The 26,082-nt window shown below is 39.2% G+C and overlaps 1 protein-coding gene across 6 annotated transcripts; it reads right to left on the bottom strand.

The window, feature by feature from the left end:
- Nucleotides 1–1,545: 1,545 nt before the first annotated feature.
- CDC25C (cell division cycle 25C) lies at nt 1,546–25,979 on the bottom strand. Of its 6 annotated transcripts, XM_027096329.1 has the most exons (15): nt 25,741–25,978; nt 25,121–25,333; nt 24,326–24,420; nt 23,571–23,616; nt 21,629–21,662; nt 21,424–21,513; nt 20,388–20,456; nt 16,854–17,012; nt 7,273–7,425; nt 6,233–6,334; nt 5,160–5,222; nt 3,792–3,890; nt 3,124–3,257; nt 2,633–2,744; nt 1,604–2,433 (listed from the first exon to the last, which is right to left on the bottom strand). In XM_027096329.1, the coding sequence occupies exons 2-15, from the start codon at nt 25,315–25,317 to the stop codon at nt 2,284–2,286; spliced, it is 1,503 nt and encodes a 500-aa protein (XP_026952130.1). In that variant the 5' UTR covers nt 25,318–25,333; nt 25,741–25,978; the 3' UTR covers nt 1,604–2,283. The 6 variants fall into 6 exon arrangements, with proteins under 6 accessions (XP_026952156.1, XP_026952133.1, XP_026952141.1 ...); XM_027096332.1 differs by lacking the exon at nt 5,160–5,222 and having other exon boundaries at nt 1,553–2,433; nt 25,741–25,979; XM_027096340.1 differs by lacking the exon at nt 25,121–25,333 and having other exon boundaries at nt 1,553–2,433; nt 25,741–25,979.
- Between the last annotated feature and the right edge of the window lie 103 nt (nt 25,980–26,082).

Raw genomic sequence — 26,082 nt, 5'->3', positions numbered from 1 at the left:
ATTTAAAAAAACAAGTTACTTAATCCCTCTGTTCCTCAATTTCTTTATTGGTAAAACATGCATAATAGTGAATACTTGCCTCACAGGATTGTTGTGAAAATGAGTTTATATATAAAATGAGTTCACGAAGTCTTGCATGCAGTAAACAACTGAAAAGTTGTTAGCTACTATTATTATTGTTCCGGAAAATAACATGAATTAAGTGATGCGGTACCTATACAATGGGAAGATATTACAAGAAACTATATGGGAAAATGTTGCCTTTTAGGCAAATATAATTTTCCACAAAGTAGATAGCTGATTAAGCCCTAGTTTTATGTGTTGCAACTCAGAATTTCCATTTAAGATTACTGAAATGTGAACACTTGTACACCAGTCTCTTCCCAGGTAGTGACTTGCTTCCACCTTTTTGGGGAGAATTATCAGGAAATGACCCACTAGATTAGGCAGTGAGTCAGGGACCCCTCATCACACTTGGAAGTGGAGGTGCTTCCAGCAGTTTCCTGCTCATGCAACTAGAAGTTCCTGCTTGGTGGGGGGAAGTGTGTGGAGTGGGACAGGGAAGCAGCACCTTTCCCTCAGCTATTTCCACCTAATGTAGCAGAAGCTTTTCTTTCCTTTTTACCCCCGGCCCTTCTGAGCTCTGAGCTCAAGGGCTTAGGCAGGTCAGAGAGGGAGCCTCCCTCTGGACAGACACGCTCCAGCTAGGAGTGGAGGCTGCAGGCTGCAGTGGCTGGCTTAGAGAATACAGCAGTGCCCTCTGCTGTGAGGCAAGCATGCAGCATTCCGGGAGAACAGCACTTGCAAACCTTGCAAAAATCAATCCAGTCACTCTGGCACACTGTTGGGCTGCCCTATGGCTAATGCCCTCCTTCCCTCCCACTCACTTTTAAAAAGTCTCCCTGCTCCAGAACCTGGGAAGATATCATTTTTGTCTCCATTCTATGTCAGTCTAGGCTTCAGAGCCCTTTGTCCTTTTCTAGTCCTGAGCTATCACTACTACTAGGTTAATGCCAGAGAAGACAATGTTCAATTAATTCCACGGCCACCCAGGCCAAGTAGGGCTGTACCTTACTACACAGACAAAAGCCTACTCACCTTAAAGAGCTCTAAGAAAGGAAAGCCTGGGATAATACTGAAGAATGCAATTTAAAATATCTTTCTGAAGTCTAACTGATCTTGCTTGGTACTTTTCTTTTATTCCTATCTTCATATAGCATGGATCTCTACTTCCAACCATCCTAAATCCTAAACTTGTCTCTGTGAGACATGAAGTGGAGTGGAGAAAAAAATTTTGGAAAATGGGAAAAGTCAAAACTCCATTGAGGCTGTAGATAAGGAACCTTTTGAGCCCAACTCAGACCTATCCCTTGGCCTTAGAGAATGGCAATTATTTTGGTTTTCTGAGCCTTGATACCATTGAGTGTTGAGTCTGGGGCACACTTTTAGGCAACTCATACTATGGAATGGTCTAGGAAAGGAAAGCCTGGAACATTGCTGAAGAATGAAATTTAAAAGGTTTTCCTTAATTCCAGAGCTGTGGTTCTCAAGCCTTTCATGTATCAGAATCACCTGAAAAGGAGATTTTTAAAACCCAGATTTCTGGGCCCTAACCTCAGATGTTCTGATTTAGTAGGTCTGGAGTGGGCTGTGAAAATTTACATTTCAAGCAAGTTCAGATGATGCTGATGGACCAGGGCCCAAACTTTGAGAACCATGGTCTGGAGAAAAGCACCTAGGCCTTAGCTATGAATAGAGATGGCTACATCTTTGTCCGAAGGAGTTTAATGTGGTGATTACTTCCTTATACACATCTTCTAGGAACAGACTGGGCTCACAATCGCATTTCTCATTCTTCAATGTTTATTTTCCCATTTTAAAAAAAGGTGAGAGAGGGAAACAAAGAAGGAAAATATAGAGAAAGAAGATGGGCAACTCTCTCTCGCATAGACAGAAGCCCACGGGGAAAGAGATGTGGCTGACCTCTGAGGAGACTCACGCAGTTAGGAAGAGGAATCCAACAGCTCCCTGAAGCAACACAAATCTCTATGCAACCCAAGGCTCCAGGCTTATAGAGCCAGCTCCAGGACTTCCCACCAGCCAGGAGCTCTACTGACACCTAACCAGTCCCCAGGCCTGGGATTTCAGTAGTTTGGCAGCCTGTTGGTTTGCTGAGATCTTTTAACATCTTGGGTTTAGCTGCATAGAAGATGGCCTCTTTTCTGCTTAGGGTTTCTACAGTGTCTTTTGGTGAGTCCTAAGCAGCCAGTGGGTGATCTGATATCATGGGCTCACATCCTTCACCAGCAGGGCAATCTGTTCCTGCAGCTGCCGCTCCCCTTCCCATGCTTTGCTCTGGTTTCGACACCTCAGCAGCTCAGTCTTATGGTCCTGGTGATGCATAGGGCAGTAGCTCTGTGGTTCGCACAGCTCCTGAAAGGCAGGGGACAGAGTAAGGGATCCTCTTGATTATGCAGTCTTCCTACTAGGTATAATAGAGATGCTGCAAGTAGTGGCTAAGAAGAAGCAGCAGTTTCTTCTCAGAGGGCTTTGCAGGACCTGGGAGCTGCATGCTGAAGTAGGCTTCCCCGAGTTTGGGCTCCCCCGTTGCCCCATGTGCCCCATCCTTTACCATATATTCTGGAAAGAAGTCTCTGTAGCCCCCTTTGAGGATATACAGCTCTGGGTAGTACAGTGCAGGATACTGGTTCACAGCCCTGTCCTCTTGTCTCAGAGAGCGGTACCTTTAGAGAAAATCCAGGGATGGGTGGGGTGGAAAGAAGCAAGTTCAGGATTCCACGGGCTATACACTGGGGAAGGGGAGGACTTTTGCTAACCCTCAAAAGGAACTCCAGATCTATTTTTGCAAAACAAGGTCCAAGTAGCACCATTCTTTCTCCTCTGCTCCATTGGTACCTAATTCCCAATCCTTTTTCCTTCACTGCTTCCAACCTTTGAATTGTAGAAACCCCTTTCCTCCACCTCCCTAACATTCTTCAAACTTCAGTGAAAAGTATTCATTGATTCAGTCTCTGTCTGAACTGATCTGGGAAGGTTCTCTGGCTGTAAGTCCCTACTCAAGATCCATTTCCATCACCCACCCTACCCTGTGTAGACACTCACATGCGGGGACCCCTCTCTGAGGAGAATTCACAGTGGAACACAATGATTATTCTTTTCTGAGTATCCAAAGGGACAATGGGTTTCTTCAGAAAGAAGTTATACAGTTCTTCTTGACTGTACAAGTTTAAAGCTCCCTGTAAAAGAATTTTATTAAGTATTTCCTTAAGGATCTGTGAACAGGGCCAACACTTAGAAATAACTGGAATACCATCTTGAAATATTTGGTTCAGGAAGGCTAGACTATAAGTACTTTCAGAGAGGCAATCTACCTGTATCTACCCCCAGGGCCTGGCATGGAGCTTGGTATGTAGTAGGTGCTCAATAAATGTTTATAGAATGGAGCTGCCTGAAGTGTAGGGATCATTGTGAGGAATGTCTGTAAGCATTAAGTGTTTGCAAAGTGCTTCTCAGTCCTTGGATGAATGTTTTTACTTCCAGGTAGGAGCTCTTGGCTCCTATAGAAAGACGGGAGATTGGTCTAAGAGGGAAAGGGAAAGTAAATTGCTCAAAGTACACAGAATTAGAACAGGAATGAGGACTGAGCCTTGATGTGCTCCAAATATATAATATCTGCCCTGGTTCTAGAGTTCACAGGACCCTTTGTCCAGACTTCTCAATAAAGAGCTATCCCCAGCCCCTTCCCTACTAAGTCCTCAATGTAACCTTACCTGGATGTGTCCTCCCAGGTACTCATATGGATAGCGGCAATCGATGATATAAAATATCTCTATCAGACCCCGGAACTTCCCCAAAAGCAAGGCAGCCACCTGCACAGAAACTATGATTGAATATCCTGCTTCTTCTGAGGGAGAGAAGAGCCAGTCACACAGTTCCTGATTTGCACAGCATTCCACTGTACGCCCAGCCTCCAAAGTCCCCCTATGGTTGAAATACGGCAGTGATGCAGCCCCACCCCACATGAGAGGATAAAATAGGAAATGGCCTTTTTGGAGAACCAAAATAGCTGGTATTATCAGGACATCAGGGAAAACCACACTCAGGCTACTTATTTGGAGGCAGGCATGGCTGCAGTCAGCCTCTGAGAAGATACCCAAGGACTTCTGTAAGGGCACAGGTAGCAGCTAGAGCTCCTGATTTTACAAGAAGAAATGAGAAATGATTCCCCACCCTCCGCTGTAAAATTAGAAAGCAAGTTTCCCAAAAGGGATATGGAAGGAAAGGGGTGATATCCAGAAGAGGAAACTTAAGCTCGTGTAGTTATGTCAATTGGTTCAAACTTTCTGGAGGGGACTTTGTAAATACTTATAAAAATAAATGCAATTACACTTTCAACAATTTCTTTTCTAACATCTTAAGTAAACAGAAAAGTACATAAAGATAGGGCACAATAATATTCATCTCACCATTGTTTCATATTATCAAAATACTATGAATAGCTTAAATACTCAATAAAAGGGGTTTAGTTAAATAAATTAGACATTATCAGTATAACAGAATATTACATAGCCATTAAAAGGATAATATAGATATCTTTTTATTGCTATAGAAAGATGTTTACAATGTCTTACTAAGCTAATTGCAAAATTACATGTTTATTATGATCCTATTTTTATAAAACTTATGCCAGAATGAAATGTGTAAGGCCATAAGGAAAGTATTATTAGTGCTTATTTCTGGTGGTGAGGTTATGGGTAGAGTGACCAAATAATTACTGCACAAACTGGGACACTTTTGAGAGTGAAAGAGAATACTATTAATAATTACCCTACACTAATAGGCATAAACGGGATTGCAACATGTAAACCAGGATGTAAGTTCAGCCTAACTGGGTGATTTTTACTTTTTTCCTTTCCCCGTCCTCCTTCCTTCCTTTCTTTCATAACAATTATATATCATTTGTTTAATTAAAAACAAAGGTGCATATAAAAGAGAGTCCTTTAACACAGCTTCAGTTGAATAAAGAGCCTATATGAGTGAACACAGAAATAAATACAAATGGAAGTGGGGATTTTAGGGACAGAACAGACCAGATGGTAGCTTATGTAACCAGTTACCATCTCCAGAAATCTGCTTACTGTTTCTGGGTTGACGTACTTCAGATCTTGGTGTCTCCCTGACACGGTCGGCAGTGCACATACCTAGAAATACCCAAGAGCTGAAATAATAGCAAGTTCTCTATACCCAAATTTGAGATCATGACCCATATATTGTCCTTTCCAAATGACATTTAAAACCTCAGATGCCTTCAGAAATCAATGCTCTCTATAACATGCATATGCAGCAATTTCATTTCTAAGAACTGATCCTAAGGAAATAATTACGGATAGGTACAAAGTTTTAGATTTAGCTACAAATATGTCCACCTTGGTATAGTGCATAAGGAAAAATTGTAGAAGTAAATATCCTACAAGAAAGGATTTATCAAGAAATTATGGGCAGCCAAAAAAGAAAGAAAGAAGTACTGTGCTGCTATTAAAAGTGATGAAATGATGAAGCAGAACTGTTTACTGACATGAAAAGATGTTCCTGATACATCAAATGAGAGGGAATAAAAACCTCAGCAGATCACAAAACAAACATAGAAAAACAAAAAATGCATTTGTGTACATGAATGTGTGTTTGTGAAAATACATAGAAAAAAGTCTGCAGGAATATACACCAAGAAAATATTAAATAAAAGCAACAATACTATGACAAGATTTGGGGTAGATTTCATTTTCCATCTTTTCTGTAGTGACCAAGTATGATTTACATAATTTTCAAATATATTAAAAAAAAAAAAAGTAGAAAGCCTCATACTTGGGACTTCCCTGGCAGTCCAGTGGTTAAGACTCCGCGCTTCCACTGCAGGGGGGACAGGTTCGACCCCTGGTTGGGAAACTAAGATCCTGAATGCTGCACAGTACAGCTAAAAAAAAAAAGAAAGCCTCTTCTTATCTTCCCCACTGCTCTGGATATTCCCAGAACGAATAAGGAATCCTTTCTCATGAAAGGTTTAGGGCCTAGATCTACCACTACAGCAATTTCAGGTTATCAGTGAGTACTTGGTGAAGATGCATAATTAATTAAACCTAGTGTCCTCTGCAAGCAGAGAAGATTCAGATCCAAAATACAGGATGAAATATAGGATTGGTGTAACCAAACTCACCTTGGAGAAATCACCAATCAGAGGCCCCTGGTTAGAATCTTCCTCCAGCATCTGAGTCATATTAATGTCACAGAGGGAGACCATTTTCTTTATACCTAAACCCTGAAGACAACAAGATTCCCCCCACCCCCAGTCCTCATATTAAAGGTTTAAAAACCATGGGATGGAAGGAGTAGAGGGAGACATTAAAAATATGCATACTCTTTGATCTAATAATTCCACTTGTTTTACTAAGAAAATAAAGATATGTACAAAGATTTGGCTGTAAGGATGTTTACAACAGAGAAAAATTTCTAATAAATGATCAATAACAGGATCTTGATTAAACAAATCATATCCACACACTACAGATTACTATTAAGGAATAAAAAGTATATTGTAAATTTCAGTGACATGAAAATATGACATGATATCATTAAATAGGTTAGAAAACATGTACTTTATAATGCCACTTTAATAAAAGAAAAAACATTTGCATTAAAAAATGTCTGAAAGACTATACATCTAGTATTAACAGTAATTATCTCTGGTCTGTGGGATTATGGGCATTTCGCAACGGCTTCTTTTTGCTTACCTGCATTTTCCATTTTTCTGTAACGTCATACACTGATTTTATAAAATAGCCAAATGTATTGAGATTTTTTTTAAAGGAGGGATAGGGAATGAGGGCTAAGTTTTTCAGAATTTGCTTCCCACCAAACAAGTGTGCTCTAGGATGCTATTTCTCTCAGAATGCATATAAAACAACAATAAATGTCCTTACCAATCAAAGTTCCCTTGTACTTTCTCAGATCTTAAAAAAGAGGGTTGGGAAGACAATACAATGACATCATTTCCAAAATTATACTATAATATATTTATTATTAAATATTTTATATATGGATGCAGATGTAGAAGAGAAAACAGGAAGATGGAAAGAAGAGATAAAAGTAAAAGTAATGAAGAAGACCAAAAGATGTACTAAAGCAATCCCCATGCCAGAAAAGTGGAGAAAACGAGATAGAAGATTAAAGAGGCTGTCTTCTTAAAAAGTTTCTTACCTTCCTGAGCTCTTTGTGGCTAGAACAATATTTCTTTTTTACTTTATCTGGTATTGTGTTGTCCTTGAATTTTACCATCTGCTTCAGTCCTGGACTGTTCAAACTGTCTGGCAACGAAGAGGAGCGATACAGGCAGCTCCTGTTCACAGATGCCTGTTTGGAAATATGAAACCCCAAGGTTCTTCCTCCTTAAAGTGTGTCTGCAGGCCAGCATTGTGAACATCTCCTGGGAGCTTGTTAGAAATGCAGAATCCCAGATGTTAGGCTTCAGCCCAGACCTGCTAAGTTAAAATCTGCACTCTAACAAGATGCCCAGGTGATTCCTAGGAACACTCAAGTTTGAGAAACAATGCCCCAGGTAAGCAACCTGTCTTCCCCTCCTCATTAACATCTTTCTCCTCAGACTGCATGATGTTCCATCTCTCCTAGATGTTTTAAATCCAGCCAAATTCTCGACCTGACCATCTTATATATAACAATTCTTGTAGAAGAAAGCAAATGCAAGCTTAGTTCCTCCAGTCATATGATAGTTTCTCTATGGGATCCTAAGACCCTGACAATCAAAAAACAATTTTTCTTTTCCAGCTGTGTTGGGTCTTCTTGCTGCACGCGGGCTTTCTCTAATTGCGGTGTGTGCTACTCTTCGTTGCAGTGTGCAGGCTTCTCATTGCAGGGGCTTCTCTTGCTGCAGAGCACAGGCTCTAGGCACACGGGCTTCAGTAGTTGCAGCACATGGGCTCAGTACGCAGGCTTCAGTGGCATGTAACTGTGGCATGCAAACTCAGTAGTTGGGGCGCGCGGGCTTCAGTAGTTGTGGCACGAGGGCTCAGTAGTTGTAGCTCGTGTGCTTTAGAGCACAGGATCAGTAACTGTGGCACACGGGCTTAGTTGCTCTGCAGCATGTGGGATCTTCCCGGACCAGGGATCGAACCCATGTCCCTTCCATTGGCAGGCGGATTCTTTTTTTTTTTTTTTTTTTTTTTGCGATATGCAGGCCTCTCACTGTTGTGGCCTCTCCCGTTGCAGAGCACAGGCTCTGGACGCGCAGGCTCAGCGGCCATGACTCACAGGCCGAGCCGCTCCACGGCATGTGGGATCTTCCCGGACCGGGGCACAAACCCGTGTCCCGTGCATTGGCAGGCGGACTCAACCACTGTGCCACCAGGGAAGCCCTGCAGGCGGATTCTTAACCACTGTGCCACCAAGGAAGTCTAAGATCCTGACAATCAAGATTTAAGAACCCCGACAAAACTGAAGATGACAAGCCAAAAAAGTTAGCCTGGGTGAAAAAGTACTAAGAAGCAAGAGTATATAGTTGTCCCTTGGTATCTGTGAGAGACTGGTTCCAGGACTACTACAGATACCAAAATCTAGGGGCGCTCAAGTCCCTTACTTAAAACCATGTAGTATCTGTATATAATCTATGAACATCCTCCTGTATACTGTATTTTATTTATTTATTTTTTGGCCATGCTGCACGGCATGTGGGATCTTAGTTCCCTGACCAGGGATCGAACCCATGCCCCCTGCAGTGGAAGTGTGGAGTCTTAACCACTGAACTGCCAGGGAAGTCCTTCCTGTATATTTTAAATCATCTCTAGATTATAATACAGCTAATACCTATACCTATACCTAATACCTATAATACCTAATACAATGTAAATGTTATGTAAATAGTTTCCTGTGTGGGCAAATTCAAGCTTACTTTTTGGAACTTTCTGGGAAAAAAATTTTTTTTTTTTAATATTTTCAATCTGTGGAGTGAGAGAGAAAAAAATGTCATTCAGCCTTCTTAAAGGGGATGAATGGGGAAGAAATATAGCAAAATAAGCAGCATGCAAGGAAAAAGAAAACACTAGAATCTAATATCAGGATGACCATTACAGGATTGATACTATGAAGCCCATCAGGAAAAAAGTAGATTAAATACCATGAAGAACTAGTTTGGGAGTTGCTGGCCCAGGAATAGACTTAATACAGGAGGATGGACTAATTGTCTCTTTGGAAGGCATGATATGTGTGTTATATACCCAGAGGCAGGGGGATATATTAAAAGACCTCTGATGGCAAGTTTCAACTAATTCAAGATTCTTATCCTCTGTTTCCTTCTTTATACACTCACCTCACTAATTGCCATGGATTGATTTAGGAGGGTGCTAGACCTCCTAAATAAGAGATAAGAGAGCCAAAATTAGAACACATATTGATAATAAATGGTTTCTAGGAGAAGAAAACATGAACATCAGTATTTTACTTTACAATAACTATATCTACACTACAGTGTTTGTCACACCCATGGTCCTAAGGAAAACTCCATTGTTCATGGTACCAGTTGAAGGTACAGTTCACATTTGATATACCAACATTCTATACCTACCTTTTCCTTTGGACCCCTGCCAGTCATCTCCCTATGTCTCCACAACCCTACTCCAAGCCACTGGTGACTGGACCATATTGCTGACTGAACACTCCTATTTAGTGGTCAAGAATATGTAAACATAACCTGGGCCAATCAGGTTCCCTCTCTGATAGTTTAACTTGGAAAATATCAAAATAATTAGGCAGCAGCAGAAGCCAAAGCTTTATTAAAAGGAAGAAGCCAAGAGATATAGTCAAAGGCCATGATGCCAATGAATGGATGGATGAACCAAAGGTATGGTGGTAGAGGAAATGTGGTGAAGAACTGAGGAGTAGGCTACCCAGCCTCCATGACAGACTTCCCTTCATATAACTTCAGTTTTGCCCTGAGAAGAATGCAGGAGGAAGCCAGATCAGAATTTCAAATTTGCTGGCCTTAGTGCAATCTTTGTTTCTTTTAACCAAAAGAGCCTCTCTAGAACACACTGTAATTATTAAGTTAAGGGCTCATTTTAAAGAGTTTGAATTAATTATCTACTAAGTGAAATGTATCCATGTATTAGTATTACATCTAAGAAATCTTTGCCTAACACAAGGTCACAAACATTTTCCTCCTGTTTTTTTCCTTCAGTTGTTTTACAGTTTTAGGTTTTATATTTAGGCCCATGATCCATTTTGTGCTAATTTCTATATATGGTGTGAAGTATAGATTGAAGTTTCTGTTTTTCAGATGGATTTTCAATTGCTCCAGCACAACTTGTTGAAAAGACTATGCTTTCTCCATTTAATTGCTTTTGAGTCTTGGTTTATTATCAATTGACCATATATGCATGAGTCTGTTTCCCGAATATCTATTCTGTTGCACTGAAGCTTTAGGTTTTTGGTAGCTATTATGATGGTGATAACGAAGGTGATAAACATCTCCTTGGGTTTCATATTGTCCAAGGACAAGAAGCCAGAAATAAATGATAGCAAAAAACTACTTTAACAAACAGAAACAGCCACTACTGTTTTGACAGATACTTTCCAATACATTTATATAAAAACAAATGGCAACTTATTGCAAGGAGTATAAGTGGTAGGTCATAGAGGAATGATGATGATGATACTTTAGATTTGTCTAGCCAGTTAGAAGTTTCCCAGTTACCAGAAGCTAGTGAGGGGAGATCCCAGGACCAGCTGTCTTAGATCTACCAACTAATGACTTTCATTGTTTAAGGAATCAATGAACACTTTCCAAATCTGGGAGTTTTAAAGCATTGCAAAGGCCAGAAAGGAGAAAAGTTCAATTCTACTTGCAGATTTTATTAAAATGTTAAATTAGGTAACTATTACTTTGTAAACTGAGGAGGCATCATCATTTCCTCATGGCTTATATGCTCTTCAGCACACATAGTCTTGGCTTCTGTCTGTACCGCTCTACTGCTCTTGTCAAGGTTATCAACAGTCTTCTTGTTGTCACATCAGATGGTCACTTCTTTAGCCATGTATCATCCTGAATTTCACAGTGCCTTCCACTGACTTGGCTAATCCCTTATTTAGCTTCAATGGCACAGCCTAGTTTCTTAGTTTAGTCCTAGTATAGACAACTGTTTACTAAAAGAACTGTGATGCTTCTACCTCTCTGTTGCTCCTTCTCAGTCTTCTTTGTCAAGCTTCCTCACCTACAAAACCTCTAACAGATGTTGGATTCAGGGCTAGGACCGGGCCCTTTTTCAATCTCCTCACTCTTGCCACAGGTGACTTTTTTCTACCCATGAATTTAAACTTTCCCTCTATGCTGATGACTCTCAAATTTTTCTCTCAAGACTTCTGCTCTTACTTCCAGACTTCCACATTCACATACCTGTTTGACAATTTTTACGTACATACCAGGTGACACAGCAGTGAATCAGAGAGTGGAAGAGACAAACAAATAAATATACTCTGTACTTTCATGTAGTGAAAAGTGCTGTAAGTAAAAAATAAAGAAGGATAAAAGACAGGAAAAATATTGGGGTTAGAAGTTTGTCGGGAAAGGCCTTTCTGTTAAGGTGACATATGTGGAGATAAGAGACCGAAATGAGGGAGAAAATCATGTTTGCCCAGGGGAAGAGTGTTTCAGGCTGAAGGAACAACAAATGCCGTGGTGAGAATAGCAAGGCAAGTGATGGCCGCATTTAGTACGGTTCCATTTTTAGAAAGCTCAAAAACTGAAGCAATACTATAAACCAAATAGATCTAACAGACATCTATAGAATACTGTACCCAGCAAACAGTAGAATATACATTCTTCTCAAATACACATGGAACATTCTCCAGGATAGACTATATACTGGGACATAAAACAAGCCTCAATAAATTTTAAAGGATTGAAGTGATACAAAGTATGTTCTCTGATCACAATGGAATAGTTAGAAATTTATAATAGAAAAAAATCTGGAAAACTCACAAAAATGTAGAAATTAACACACTCCTAAATAACCAGTGGGTCAAAAAAGATCACAAGGGAAATCAGAAAATACTTTGAGATGAATGAGAATGAAGATATAACATACAAAAACTTAGGTAAAAATGCAACTAAACCAGTGCTTAGATGAAATTTATAGCTGTAAATATCTATAATAAAAAAGAAGGAAGAATTCAAGTCAATGACCTAACCTCCACTAAAGAAGAAACTAAATCCAAAGCAAGCAGAAGGAAGGAAATAAGACAGATTAGAGCAAAACTCAGTGAAGTAGAAAATAGAAAAACAATAGAGAAAAACAACAGAACCAAAAGTTGTTTCTTTGAAAAAATCAACAAAATTGATAAACCTTTAGCTAGACTGACCAGGAAAAAAAGAGAAAAGACTCAAATTACTAAAATCACAAATGAAAGAGAGGACATTACAACCAATCATATAGAGTTTTAAAAACATCATAATGGGGACTTCCCTGGTGGTCCAGTAGGTAGGACTCTGTGCTCCCAATGCAGGGCACCCAGGTTTGATCCCTGGTTGGGGAACTAGATCCTACATGCATGCCGCAACTAAGAGCCCGCATGCCACAACTGAAAGATCCCACATGCCTCAACTAAGACCTGGCTCAGCCAAAATTAATTAATTAATTAATTAATTTTTAAAAATCATAATGGTATACTATGAACAATTATATTCTAATGAATGAGAAAACTTAGATTAAACAGGAAAATTCCTAAAAAGGCAAAAACTATTGTCAAGAAAAAAAAAAACAGAAAATCTGACTAGACCTGCAAAAAATAAAGAGATTAAATTAGTAATTTTAAAATTTCTCACAGGGACTTCCCTGGAGGTCCAGTAGTTAAGACTCCACGTCTCCAGTGCAGGTGGCATGGGTTCAATCCCTGGTCAGGGAACTAAGGTCTCGCATGCCATGCGGCGCAGCCAAAAAATAAAATACAATAATTAAAAACAACGACGACAAAACAAAACTTCTCACAAAGAAAAGCTCAGGGACTTCCCTGGTGGCCCAGTGGTTAAGAATCCTGCTGCCAAATTGAAGGAGAAAAAACATATGATCATCTCAACAGATGCAGAGAAAGCTTTCGACAAAATTCAACACCCATTTATGATAAAAACCCTCCAGAAAGTAGGCATTGAGGGAAATTTCCTCAACATAATAAAGGCCTTATATGACAAACACACAACCAACATCATCCTCAATGGTGAAAAACTGAAAGCATTTCCACTAAGATCAGGAAGAAGACAAGGTTGCCCACTCTCACCACTATTACTCAACATAGTTCTGGAAGTTTTAGCCACAGCAATCAGAGAAGAAAAAGAAATAAAAAGAATCCAAATCGGAAAAGAAGAAGTAAAGCTGTCACTGTTTGCAGAGGACATGATACTATACATAGAGAATCCTAAAGATGCTACCAGAAAACTACTAGAGCTAATCAATGAACTTGGTAAAGTAGCAGGATACAAAATTAATGCACAGAAATCTCTGGCATTCCTATACACTAATGATGAAAAATCTGAAAGTGAAATTAAGAAAACACTCCCATTTACCATTGCAACAAAAAGAATAAAATATCTAGGAATAAACCTACCTAAGGAGACAAAAGACCTGTATGCAGAAAATTATAAGACACTGATGAGAGAAATTAAAGATGATACAAATAGATGGAGAGATATACCATGTTCTTGGATTGGAAGAATCAACATTGTGAAAATGACTCTACTACCCAAAGCAAGCTACAGATTCAATGCAATCCCTATCAAACTACCAGTGGCATTTTTCACAGAACTAGAACAAAAAATTTCACAATTTGTATGGAAACACAAAAGACCCCAAATAGCTAAAACAATCTTGAGAAAGAAAAACAGAGCTGGAGGAATCAGGCTCCCTGACTTCAGACTACACTACAAAGTAACCAAGACAGTATGATACTGGCACAAAAACAGAAATATAGATCAATGGAACAGGACAGAAAGCCCAGAGATAAACCCACACACATATGGTCACCTTATCTTTGATAAAGGAGGAAAGAATATACAGTGGAGAAAAGACAGTCTCTTCAATAAGTGGTGCTGGGAAAACTGGACAGCTACATGTAAAAGAATGAAATTAGAACACTCCCTAACACCATACACAAAAATAAACTCAAAATGGATTAGAGACCTAAATGTAAGACTGGACACTATAAAACTCTTAGAGGAAAACATAGGAAGAACACCTAGAGTCCATGCTCTGCAGCAAGAGAAGCCACCCAATGAGAAGCCCGAGCATGCAACAAAGAGTAGTCCCTGCTCGCCACAACTAGAGAAAGCTTGCATACAGGCACGAAGACCCAATGCAGCCACAAACAAACAAACAAATTAATTAATTAATTTAAAAGAAACTGAGGCATAGCAAGATCATATGACTCACCCATACAGGTAAAAGTGGCAGAGTCAAGCTATGAACCCAGGCAGTCTGGCTCTAGAGTCCATACTTTTTAGACCAATATGCTCTATTGACTCCCATGCTCTTGACTTTTCCCTCTAACCCCAAATAATCTCAAAGTCATCCTTCAATCAGGATTGGAAATGGTGGTCAGAAAAACATAATACCCAAGGCTAATTAACCCTAATTTTCTTTCAAGGAGAATATATTCAAATATACTTTGTGAAATAAGAAAATATATAAAATGACTTATTACAAAGCTACAGTAATTGGAACTATGGTTCTGTAAAGATACACCTAGACCAACGGAATAGAATAGGGAGTCCAGAAATAAACCCTCACATACACAGTCAAATGATTTTTGACAATGGTGCCAAGACCTTTCAATGAGGAAAAGACAGGCTTTTCAACAAATAGGGCCGGAAAAACTGGATACTCACATGCAAGAGAATGAAATTGGACCCTTACCTTACACCATAAGCAAAACTTAATTCAAAATGGAACAAGACCCAAATTTAAGAGTTAAAACTATACAACTCTACAAAGAATTTCTGTGTGGGGTGATGAAAATAAAATTGACACCTCTGTGCCCTAGATCTCTCCTTTCTGATCCTTGAATGATGTCATTCCTGTTATGTATCTACCTCATTATTAGACTCTTTAGTGGCTATTACTCCTTCTTCACAAACTTTCTCTCTGCTTTTAAACTTGGAGTCACTAGCCTTCATTTTCTCCTCTATGCAGATGGTTCTGAAACGTACATTTCCAGCCCTGATGGTTCCAATTCCTCATTCAGTATTTCCTTTTAAGCTTCCTGTTACTGTCTCTAACTGAAATGTCCAAAACTGAACACATCTTATTCCCTTTGAATTCACGTTTCTTTTCAAATTCATTACAGTGTCACCATTTCTCCAGTTACTCAGATTGAAGTTAAAAGTAGTACCATCCCAAACTCCTAGGTCCCTTTTTCCTATCACTCTGCCATTCACAGCACTTTTGACAATCATTATCTTGTTTATTGACTTATTTGCATTATCTATCTTCTTGACTAGAAAAAATACAAATAGGAACTACATGAAAATTAGGAATCTTGTCCATCTTAATCATGACTCTGTTCTTAGTTCTAGCACAGCACCTGGTGCATACCAGCTTCCTAATAAATACTTATTGAATATTGTTAACAGCTTATAATAGTTTTTATTAAAAATAATAAAGTAGGTATATTATTACAAACTGCTTTTAATACTTTATCATATTAACAATGATTCTCTTGTGGAAGTGTTTATTATCATTATGCTCTCCATTTTATATTTGAGAAACTGAGCCTTAGAGTGGTTAAGCGTCTTGTTCATGGTCATAACACTACATAAGAGAATGAGGACCAGAATCCAAGGGTTCTAACTCAGCTATATCATATTACCTTGTAAAATGAATAAGTTTAAAAAACACACCCCCTGGACTTCCCTGGCAGTCCAGTGGTTAAGACTCCATGTTTCCAATGCAGGGGGTGCAGGTTCAATCCCTGGTTGGGGAAGATCCCCCAAGCCACAAGGCAAGCCAAAACAAAAAACAAAAAACACCCCTACACATATTTGTTTCAAAGAAATGGAGTTGATTCAGAAAATCTAACTGCCTCAGAAACTATCTTTGATATTTCAGTACATCGCCAATAAGCTACAGGCTTCAGATATTCCTCTCAATGATATGGGGAGGATAAAAGACAAAAATATATATTGTAAAATACTTAAAAAATCATGCTAAGTATATCCCATCTATTACTATTATTCTGGAGGCATCACTTACACAAGATTACATTGATGGTGATCTACTCAAACTGCTAACGAACCTTCTCACCCAGCAGTAATAAGAGTCCCATGATGACCTGATACCCTATCAGTCAGGTAGCCCTTAGAGTATAAAGACCATGTCTTCTTGATCTCTGCAGACCTACCACATAGTACAGTGGCTGCAACATATTAGATACACAATATTATTTATTCAAGAATGAAAGAATTTAGGACTTCCCTGGTGGTCCAGTGGTTAAGAATCCACCTTCCAATGCAGGGGACGCAGGTTTGATCCCTGGTTGGAGAACTAAGATCCCACACGCCGCAGGGCAATTAAGCCCATGCACCGCAACTACAGAGCCCACATGGTCTGGAACCTGTGCACCACAACTAGAGAGAAGCCCGCGTGCCATAACTAGAAAGAAACCCACCCGCCACAATGAAAGATTCCGCGTGCTGCAACTAAGACCCAACGCAGCCAAAAACTTAATTAATTAAAAAGAATGAAGGAATTTGAAAAATGCAAAAACACCATCAGAGAGTACTTTACCTTGGCCTCTTCTTGATCTTCCAGAGAAAACTCCATCAATTCATCTGAAATCTCCTCTGTCTGGTTTTCTCCTAGCTCTGGATTTTTATCTAATTTTGAAACTGTAGTAATAGGACTGTCCAGATGTTTCATTTCACTTTCCACCAAGTTTCCATTGTCCTATGAATTATATTGACAATATTAAAAACTATCCAGGACCCTTACCTTACACCATATACAGATATTAACTCAAAATGAATCAAAGACCTAAATGTAAGAGCTAAAACTATAAAACTCTTAGAAGAAAATAGGAGGAAAGCTTTACAACCTTGGATTTGGCAATGATTTCTTGGATATTACACAAAACCACAAGCAACAAAAGAAAAAATAGATAAACTGGATTTCATCAAATTAAAAACTTTTGTGCATCGAAGAATACTATCAAAAAAGTGAAAAGGCAACCCATAGGATAAAATATTTGCAAATCACATATCTGATAAGGGATTAAATTCAGAATATATAAAGAACTCCCACAACTCAACAACAATAACAACAATAACAACAATAGCAACAATAACAACAGAAGGAAACAGGACTTGAATAGACATTTCTCCACAGGTATACAAATGACCAATCAGCACATGAAAAGATACACAACATAACTAGTCATTAGGGAAATGCAAATCAAAACCACAATGAGATACTACTTTGTACCCATTAGGATAGCTACTATTAAACAAACAAACAAACAAAAAACCCCAGAAAATAACAAGTGTTGGCAAGGATATGGAGAAATTGGAACCCTTGTACATTGCTGTGGGAAATGTCAAATGGTGCAGTCGCTATGGATAACGGTATGGTGGTTCCCCAAAAAAATCAAACATAGAATTACCGTATATGACCAGTAATTCCATTTCTTGGTATATACCCCAAAGAATGAAAGCAGGGGTTTGAAGATATTTTTATGCGAATGTTCACAGCAGCATTATTCACAATAGCCAAAAGGTGTAAACAACTCAAATTCCATCAACAGATTAATGGATAAACAAAATGCAGTGTATTCATATGATAGAATATTATCCAGCCATAAAAAGGAATGAAATTCTGATGCATGCTACAATACGGATGAACCTTGAAGACATTATGCTAAGTGAGACAAGCCAGAAACAAAAGGGAAAATATTATATGATTCTACTTACATGAAGTACCTAGAGTAGTCAAATTCACAAAGACAGAAAAGAGACTAGAGGTTACCAGAGGGAGAAAAGCGTAGTTATTATTTAATGGGTAGACAGCTTCTGTTTTGAAGGATGAAAAAATTCTGAAATGGATAGTGCTGATAGTTGTACAACATTGTGAACATACTTAATGCCACTGGGTTGTACACAAAAATATGGTTTAGATGGTAAATGTTATATATATTTTACTACATTAAGAAAAATCACACACACATATACAGAAGATTATGTAGTAATTTACCATGCTCCACGTCTTCCCCTATTCCAAGGAATCAAAAATCTGAAACATGATCAGCTTCATCTACTTAGCATGGGATATGTTAAAATGGCTTTCCCAAAGTGTTGAGATTAGAATCCAAATCTCTGGAGTATCTTAAGTCCATAGTCTATTAAAAACAAGTGATGCTGTACACCTGAAACTAACACAACCTTGTAAATCAACTGTACTTCAATTTAAAAAAGAAGAAAAAATCACAACAAGTGAGTGCCTGGGTAACTTAAGACTCCAGTAGCAAAATGGACAAAGGACACAATCATTCACTGGAGAAAATATACATGGCTAATAGTCACATGAAATCATTACTAATTATTTTTAACATAAAATAAAACATTTTACCCATCTAATTAGCAATTTTTTTAAAGTGATAACAAATTATCCAAATGAGCCATGGATTGCTCCTGAAAACATAAATTCTTAGAACTTTTTTTGGAAAGGAATTTGGCAATATGTATCAAAAATCTTAAAAAATATTTAAACCCTTTAATCCAGTAATTATGTTGTCTTGGTGCTAATCCGAAATAAAAAATTTTTTAACATAGGCAAAAATTTGTGCTCAAGAACTTACATGATAGCATTATTTGTAAAAGCAAAATGTGGATACTCCTAAGTGTCCAACAATCGGGAAGTATTGTACGTAGGTGTTAGAATAAAAGCATCCCTTAAAAAGTAATGTTTACTAAGAGTTGTAATATTAACTTAAAATAACAGGATATGAAGTTATATATATGATATGACCTCAACTTTGTAAAACTGTACACATGGTTAAAAGATTGAAAGAAATGAGGTAAAATGTTAATAGTGGTTTTTCTCTATGAGGTAGCTATTTTCTTTTTTATATTTTCCTTTATTTATTTATTTATTTTTAACATCTTTATTGGAGTATAATTGCTTTACAATGGTGTGTTAGTTTCTGCTTTATAACAAAGTGAATCAGTTATACATATACATATGTTCCCATATCTCTTCCCTCTTGCGTCTCCCTCCCTCCCACCCTCCTTATCCCACCCCTCTAGGTGGTCATAAAGCACCGAGCTGATCTCCCTGTGCTATGCCGCTGCTTCCCACTAGCTATCTATTTTACATTTGGTAGTGTATATATGTCCATGTCACTCTCTCACTTTGTCCCAGCTTACCCTTCCTCCTCCCCGTATCCTCAAGTCCATTCTCTAGTAGGTCTGTGTCCTTATTCCCATCTTACCCCTAGGTACTTCATGACGTTTTTTTTTTTCTTAGATTCCATATATATGTGTTAGCGTACAGTATTGGTTTTTCTCCTTCTGACTTACTTCACTCTGTATGACAGACTCTAGGTCCATCCACGTCACTACAAATAACTCAATTTCGTTTCTTTTTATGGCTGAGTAATATTCCATTGTATATATGTGCCACATCTTCTTTATCCATTCATCTGCTGATGGACACTTAGGTTGCTTCCATGTCCTGGCTATTGTAAATAGAGCTGCAATGAACATTGTGGTACATGACTCTTTTTGAATTATAGTTTTCTCAGGGTATATGCCCAGCAGTGGGATTGCTGGGTTGTATGGTAGTTCTATTTGTAGTTTTCTAAGGAACTTCCATACTGTTCTCCATAGTGGCTGTATCAATTTACATTCCCACTATCTGTGAAAGAGTGTTCCCTTTTCTCCACACCCTCTCCAGCATTTATTGTTTGTAGATATTTTGATGATGGCCATTCTGACCGGTGTGAGATGATATCTCATTGTAGTTTATTTTTATACCATTTTCACAATGGGCACATAGTACTTTTAAAACCAGGGAAGGGGGGGCGGAAACACTTAAAGAATAAAGGGGAAATTTTTTAAAAGGCCTAAGAATTTTTTCTTCTCCTTAAATTTAAATGAATAAAAAGATCAGAGGATATCTCCTCCCTTTCCCTGCTCAAAGGTTACTTCTCCAACCTCTTTTCTCACCCAAGTCAGCTTTGAAAAATTCAAAGGGACATAAATCCAGATCTATCATCCTCTACCCCACAATACCTCAGTTGACTCTTGAGGAAGATGTCCAGTGACTCACCAGCAGAAAAAGAGGAGACCTCAGGTTCCTGGGTACCCACCACTCCAAGGGCTTTGAAGTGCTGTTTTCCTGCATAAGAAAAACTACATTGGCTGGAGGAAGAGAAGTGTCAGCAGACCCTGCCAAAAACATTTCATCTGATGAAGCCATGAATAATCCTTACAAAACACAGTATATGTAACCAAGGTTGACCACGTACCCTGAAAATACAAATTATGGTTTGGATTTGTTATGGTGTGTAGATCTGCTCTGGAGCGTACTAATTTTATGATCACAAGCCAAATGAAGGGAGGAAAAAGGGAGCCTGACAGGGGAAGGAATGATGAGATTTTTAAAAAGTGATTATAAAGGGAGATTAGAAGGACTGTAATTCAAGAAAAAGCTGATTAGAACAGCCAAAAACATGGGCATAATTTAGGCAATGTGAGCAAAGAAGAACAGCAGCTATCTTTTATAGATACTGACCTGACGGAAAGGATGGCAGGCAGGGAAAAGAAAAAAGATGGCTAGAAAATGGGATTAGTTGAAGGGATTAGTTAGAGAATTATCTTAGCGATTAGGTAGCTGTGGAGAGGCCAGTTTCAACTTGGAACTGAAGGATGGTCTGAGACTCAGAGGAAAAAGGACAATGACTTCCTCAGAATAGGGGCTAAGAAGCTGGGCTAAGGGGGAAATAAGAAGAAATTAAGAAACCTAGACTTGTATATGAAACCATGCAAAGAATATGTGAACAAGTTATGTAAGTTATCCCTATCTGTTTAAAAAAGAAAAAAAGTCCTAAATTCCTTACACTGCAATCAACTGAACATGAGTAATAATGATGAACTGCTGTGGAAGACTTGGAGCTAGGATCAAACCTTAAAGGGTAAAAACAAAACAAACCATAAAGAATTTTTTTTCCATAGTGATGCAATTTGCTTGTCTAGCATACTGAGGCACAAACAGCTCTAGGTCTCATAATGATACTGATGAGTTAGTTGTTCCACTCAAAGGAAGAAAACTGCTAATGGATCTAGGTTTCCATTAAAACACTCACATTCTCTTTATTTGTAGATGAGCTACATATTGCATCTTTCTTCCTGTGGCCATGGTCCAAAGCATTCGGAGTGCTACAAAGCAGCTGTGCCTACAAGAGATTGTTTTCTGAGAACATCCAGCATCCTCAAGCCACAGGTAAGCTGGAAGCCCTCTGCTTCCCACCTGACAAACAAACTCAGACCCAAGAAAGATGAGTTACTCACTGGGCTGCATTTTACAAGGTGTTGGTGATAATTCCTGTAGATAAAAAAAACTGCCAGTCAGTTAAACCCCAAATAGGATTTGGTTATTCTTCAGTGGCTTGGGACATCCCACTTTTCCTTTCTTCCATTCTAGGAGACCTGTACCTAGTTGATATGTCTTTTCCAATAACAATATGTAGGGTGTTCTCTGTGGTAAATATCAAGACATTGAGTGACATCCTGGGGATAAGGACCTCATTTCACTGGCATAACCATATACATAGATATGCATCAAAGATGATGAGTTTGTCCTACATCTTATGCAGACACAATTTACAATTTACTAATTTTTCAGCATTGACTATTGAGAGATAATATTTATTTTTTTTATGAATTTCTATCCTCCCTTTCCAGATTTTATCTAGTTTACCTGGGTTAGGACATATAAACAATTCAAAGAAAATACAGGCAATATAAAGTAAAATTTTCACATGTATTGATTAAAAATACTCATGGAAAGCCTTCCCTAGTGCATGAAAGTGGCACCTAATTCATCTGAATATCGAAGAATAATACTATAAAAAGATTAAAACAGTCAAATGGAAAATTTATGATAAATTTAAGAAGTTGAATTAAAATTACTTTTCAGTCCTGAGTACTCTGATTGAACATTTTAAGATCTCCAACACGGGACTTCCCTGGTGGTTCAGTGGTTAAGAATCCACCTGCCAATTCAGGGTACACGGGTTCGATCCCCGGTCCGGGAAGATCCCACATGCTGCGGAACAACAAAGCCTGTGCGCCACAACTACTGAACCTGCACTCTAGAGCCCACGAGCCACAACTACTGAGCCTGCATGCCACAGCTACTGAAGTCCATGTGCCCAGAGCCTGTGCTCCACAACAAGAGAAGCCACCGCAATGAGAAGCTCATGCACCACAACGAAGAGTAGCCCCCGCTCGCCGCAACTAGAGAAAGCCTGCGCACAGCAACGAAGACCCAGTGCAGCCAAAAGTTAATTAATTAATAGATTAATTTTTTTAAAAAGATCTCCAACAAAGAATCTTCAACAGTAATAATAATAAACATTATAAAATGTATGGTATGCATTAGGTACACATTTTCATTTAATCCTCACAGCAGCCATTTATGTAAAGTGCTATTATTATCTCCATTATTATTATTTCTTTATTACAAATAAAGAAACTGAGGTCCCTTGAAATTAAGAAACTTGTCAGAGTCAGCTGGTGAAGTAGTAGTAAGCCACTGGAATCCAGACACTCTGATTCCAGAGCCTGCACTCTACACTTTCAACCACTAAGATATATATACTCCATCTAAGTGCAGTATACCATTCTCCTCCATTCTAAAGACAATACTGATTGTATGTGATGGTTAAAATGAATAGCCTTCATTTTCACAACACAATTTAAAGTGAGCTTTTTTTTTTTTAAGGAATTTTGCCTTTTTTCTTTTTTTTTTTCAAATTTTATTTATTTATTTATTTGTTTATTTATTTATTTATGGCTGTGTTGGCTCCTCGTTTCTGTGCGAGGGCTTTCTCTAGTTGTGGCAAGAGGGGGCCACTCTTCATCGCAGTGCGCGGGCCTCTCACTATCGCGGCCTCTCTTGCGGAGCACACGCTCCAGACGCGCAGGCTCAGTAATTGTGGCTCACGGGGCTAGTTGCTCCGCGGCATGTGGGAACTTCCCAGACCAGGACTCGAACCCGTGTCCCCTGCATCGGCAGGCAGATTCTCAACCACTGCGCCACCAGGGAAGCCCCACAACACAATTTAGATCTTGGAAACTTAAAAACATTTCAAGGGAAGAATCTAGGCCCCCAAGCCCACTTACATCTAAAGTGAAACATTCTCTACTCTACAGAGTCTGCATAGGATAAAATCCCCAGGCCAGTGTTGAAAAGGCTTTAGCATGGGGTTCATTTCGCAAAAGAACTTACATCCCAGCTAACTGTATTTCCTCAGGTCCTGTAGAATCCAAGTGACCTGCAATCAGATGTGAAGAGTTATTCCTGTCCATGCATTTTGTCTTTCCTTCTCATTTTCTTCATTACCAGTGAGTCATATTAATTTCAAAAGCTGGCCTTGTGAACACAAAGGCTCTTGATAGGTACCAGTTTCATGGTACAAGGTACCATGGTATAAGGTACAAGTTCATGGAAACTTAAGAATTTACATGTGTCGCGGAAAGAAAAAATTCTGATTAGCAGTGCATTATGCTAAACTACAGAGATTTCTTCCATGAGTAGAAAGGAAAGCTTATCACTCAGGAAATGTGAAATCAGAACAAATACTAAAATGGTTGATTAGTAAAACACATTCCTTTGGGGTACACACCCTATAAAAACACATAAGAATTAGTTGACAAAGTATTTCTTTATGTTGGTTTCTTTGCCTCTGCTGAGATTAGACTAGGGCATAAACTTTTCATCTTTAACTACCACTTTCATTCCCACAATCAGTCAACAAAATATTCCTTCTTGTCTAACTTTCTCAATGAAAAGTGACTCCTATTGGGGTCAATTCTCTTCCCATTGGCTGAGTCATTCTCCTCAAAAATCCTCTAGGTACTCAAAGAATTCCATCTTCAAAGTTCTCTATTTACTTTTACCACCGTCCATCTCTATCCTACTACTCTGTCCTCACCCCTAACAGTTATTCCTTCCCTTGAGGCTTTTACCTCCCTTTTCCCTACCAGTTTCATCAAGGTCTGAAGAAGTGGTAAACTGAGTGGCAGACATCTCCCCGCTGCTAAGATTCGAAAGATTAAGGCAACGTTTTGGGGTTTCTCTGTTGAGACATAATAATACATCAAGATTCCCATTAGGTTGTAATATCCTTAAAAGGCAAAGATCACATTATCCTCTTCATTTGAAACACCCCTCAATGACTATCACATAATCTGAGCAGTGTCCAAATAAAGCTAATTGTTTTTTGGAAGTATTTCAGATTAGGCTGAGAAAAATCTCCCACCTTTTCTCTACTCTAATAATCTGCACCTCATTTTCTCCTCACCAACATATTGAGACAAGGGAATTTTTAAAAATTGGCTGAGGTGGGTCTTGACTACACATCTTTTGCCCTGAGCAACATAACAACACAGATTTGATTTCTCCCTGGAGTCTCCAGTACTTCTCTGATCTGTGATTCTCCAACTTTGTTGATTAGCTGACGCATGAGGGCATAGCATGACCAGAATTTGAAGTACAGTAACAGTAACGTTAACAGTAGTACTAATAAGTGGAAACTCATATAATGCAATAAAGTTTTCAAAGACTTTTCCCAGACATCACATCATTTGATTCTCACAAGATCCTAGTAAGATATTATGTCACAGCAAAGAAGCCTGAGACTCAAAACGGTCACATGGCTAGTCAAGGGCAGAGCTAAGACTTAAACCCTGATCTCTGAGCCAGGATAATTTTTAAAAACCCAAAAACTGTTTAGAAGAGCAAAGGAGATAAGGTGTGAAAAGAAAAAGTGGATTTACCCAGACAAAATGCTTAGGTTTGCAGAATCACCAAAAAGTTTCTTCTCCACTGGGGTTCTAGGGATATCTGAACTGATGGAAAAGGAAGTATCTCTCTCCAGGAGCAGGTTTAATATCTTCCTCTGATTGGACCTAAAACTAGGTCCTGAGTCAGGCCTTCCCTCCTCTCTTGTAGATGAAAAGAATTCTGCAGACATGGTCTCCGAGTTCTCACTAAGAAAAAATAAAACGTAGCTAAGAGAGGGAGAACGTCATCTACACAGGTACATCACAAATGGTCTAGCTGTCAGAACCTCCTCCACCCTTTCCAGCAGCGACCAAGCGGATCAATATTAAGGAGGGGGCATTCCTAAACGGTGAACCACATCTTGGCTTGAAGATTAAATAGCACTTGCCGAAGCGGCTTGGCCTTTCCAGCGGAACCTGAACTGACCGAAAGGCAACCTCAGGACCTTAAAGATGGAATGAAAAGAGGACCTGGACTTGTTAGGAGCCACATAGCTCGTGACTCCTGACAGGAAGGAACTCGGGTCTCCTAACTCGCGATAATGCCTGTTTTGTCCCCCTAACCTCTGTTTGCGAGGCCCGTGATTCCAAGGAGGACACAGCTCTGGGCTTACCTCAGGTTTGAGTCTGAGACTTGCCTTCAGGAGGAAGAGAAGTAGGCAGGGAATCACACACAAGCGAAGACTCTAGCAGAATTCAAGGAAATCTGGGGAAAAGAGGCGATTTAACCAGACGACAGCTATGCCTCTCGACCAGATAGGCTGGAGTTTGCCTTCTCCGCTTCTCTCACCGGACTGTCGAAGTTACAGCCTCAGAGCAAGATCAACAGCCATAGGCCTTGACCATTCAAACCTTCCGCCCGCCCAATAACCTATCCCGCTCGCCTCTAAGCTGCGCCAGCCAATCTCCGCGCACCCGCCTAGACAACCCCGCCCCCCCACACCTCGGCCAATCGT

This window comes from Aethalodelphis obliquidens, unplaced genomic scaffold, assembly GCF_003676395.1.
Source record: "Aethalodelphis obliquidens isolate GAN/ISIS:26980383/991018 unplaced genomic scaffold, ASM367639v1 scaffold4, whole genome shotgun sequence".
NCBI classification, from domain to species: domain Eukaryota; kingdom Metazoa; phylum Chordata; class Mammalia; order Artiodactyla; family Delphinidae; genus Aethalodelphis; species Aethalodelphis obliquidens.
The sequence above is the reverse complement of the archived record's forward strand: the minus strand, read 5'-3'. Positions and strand labels throughout refer to the sequence as shown.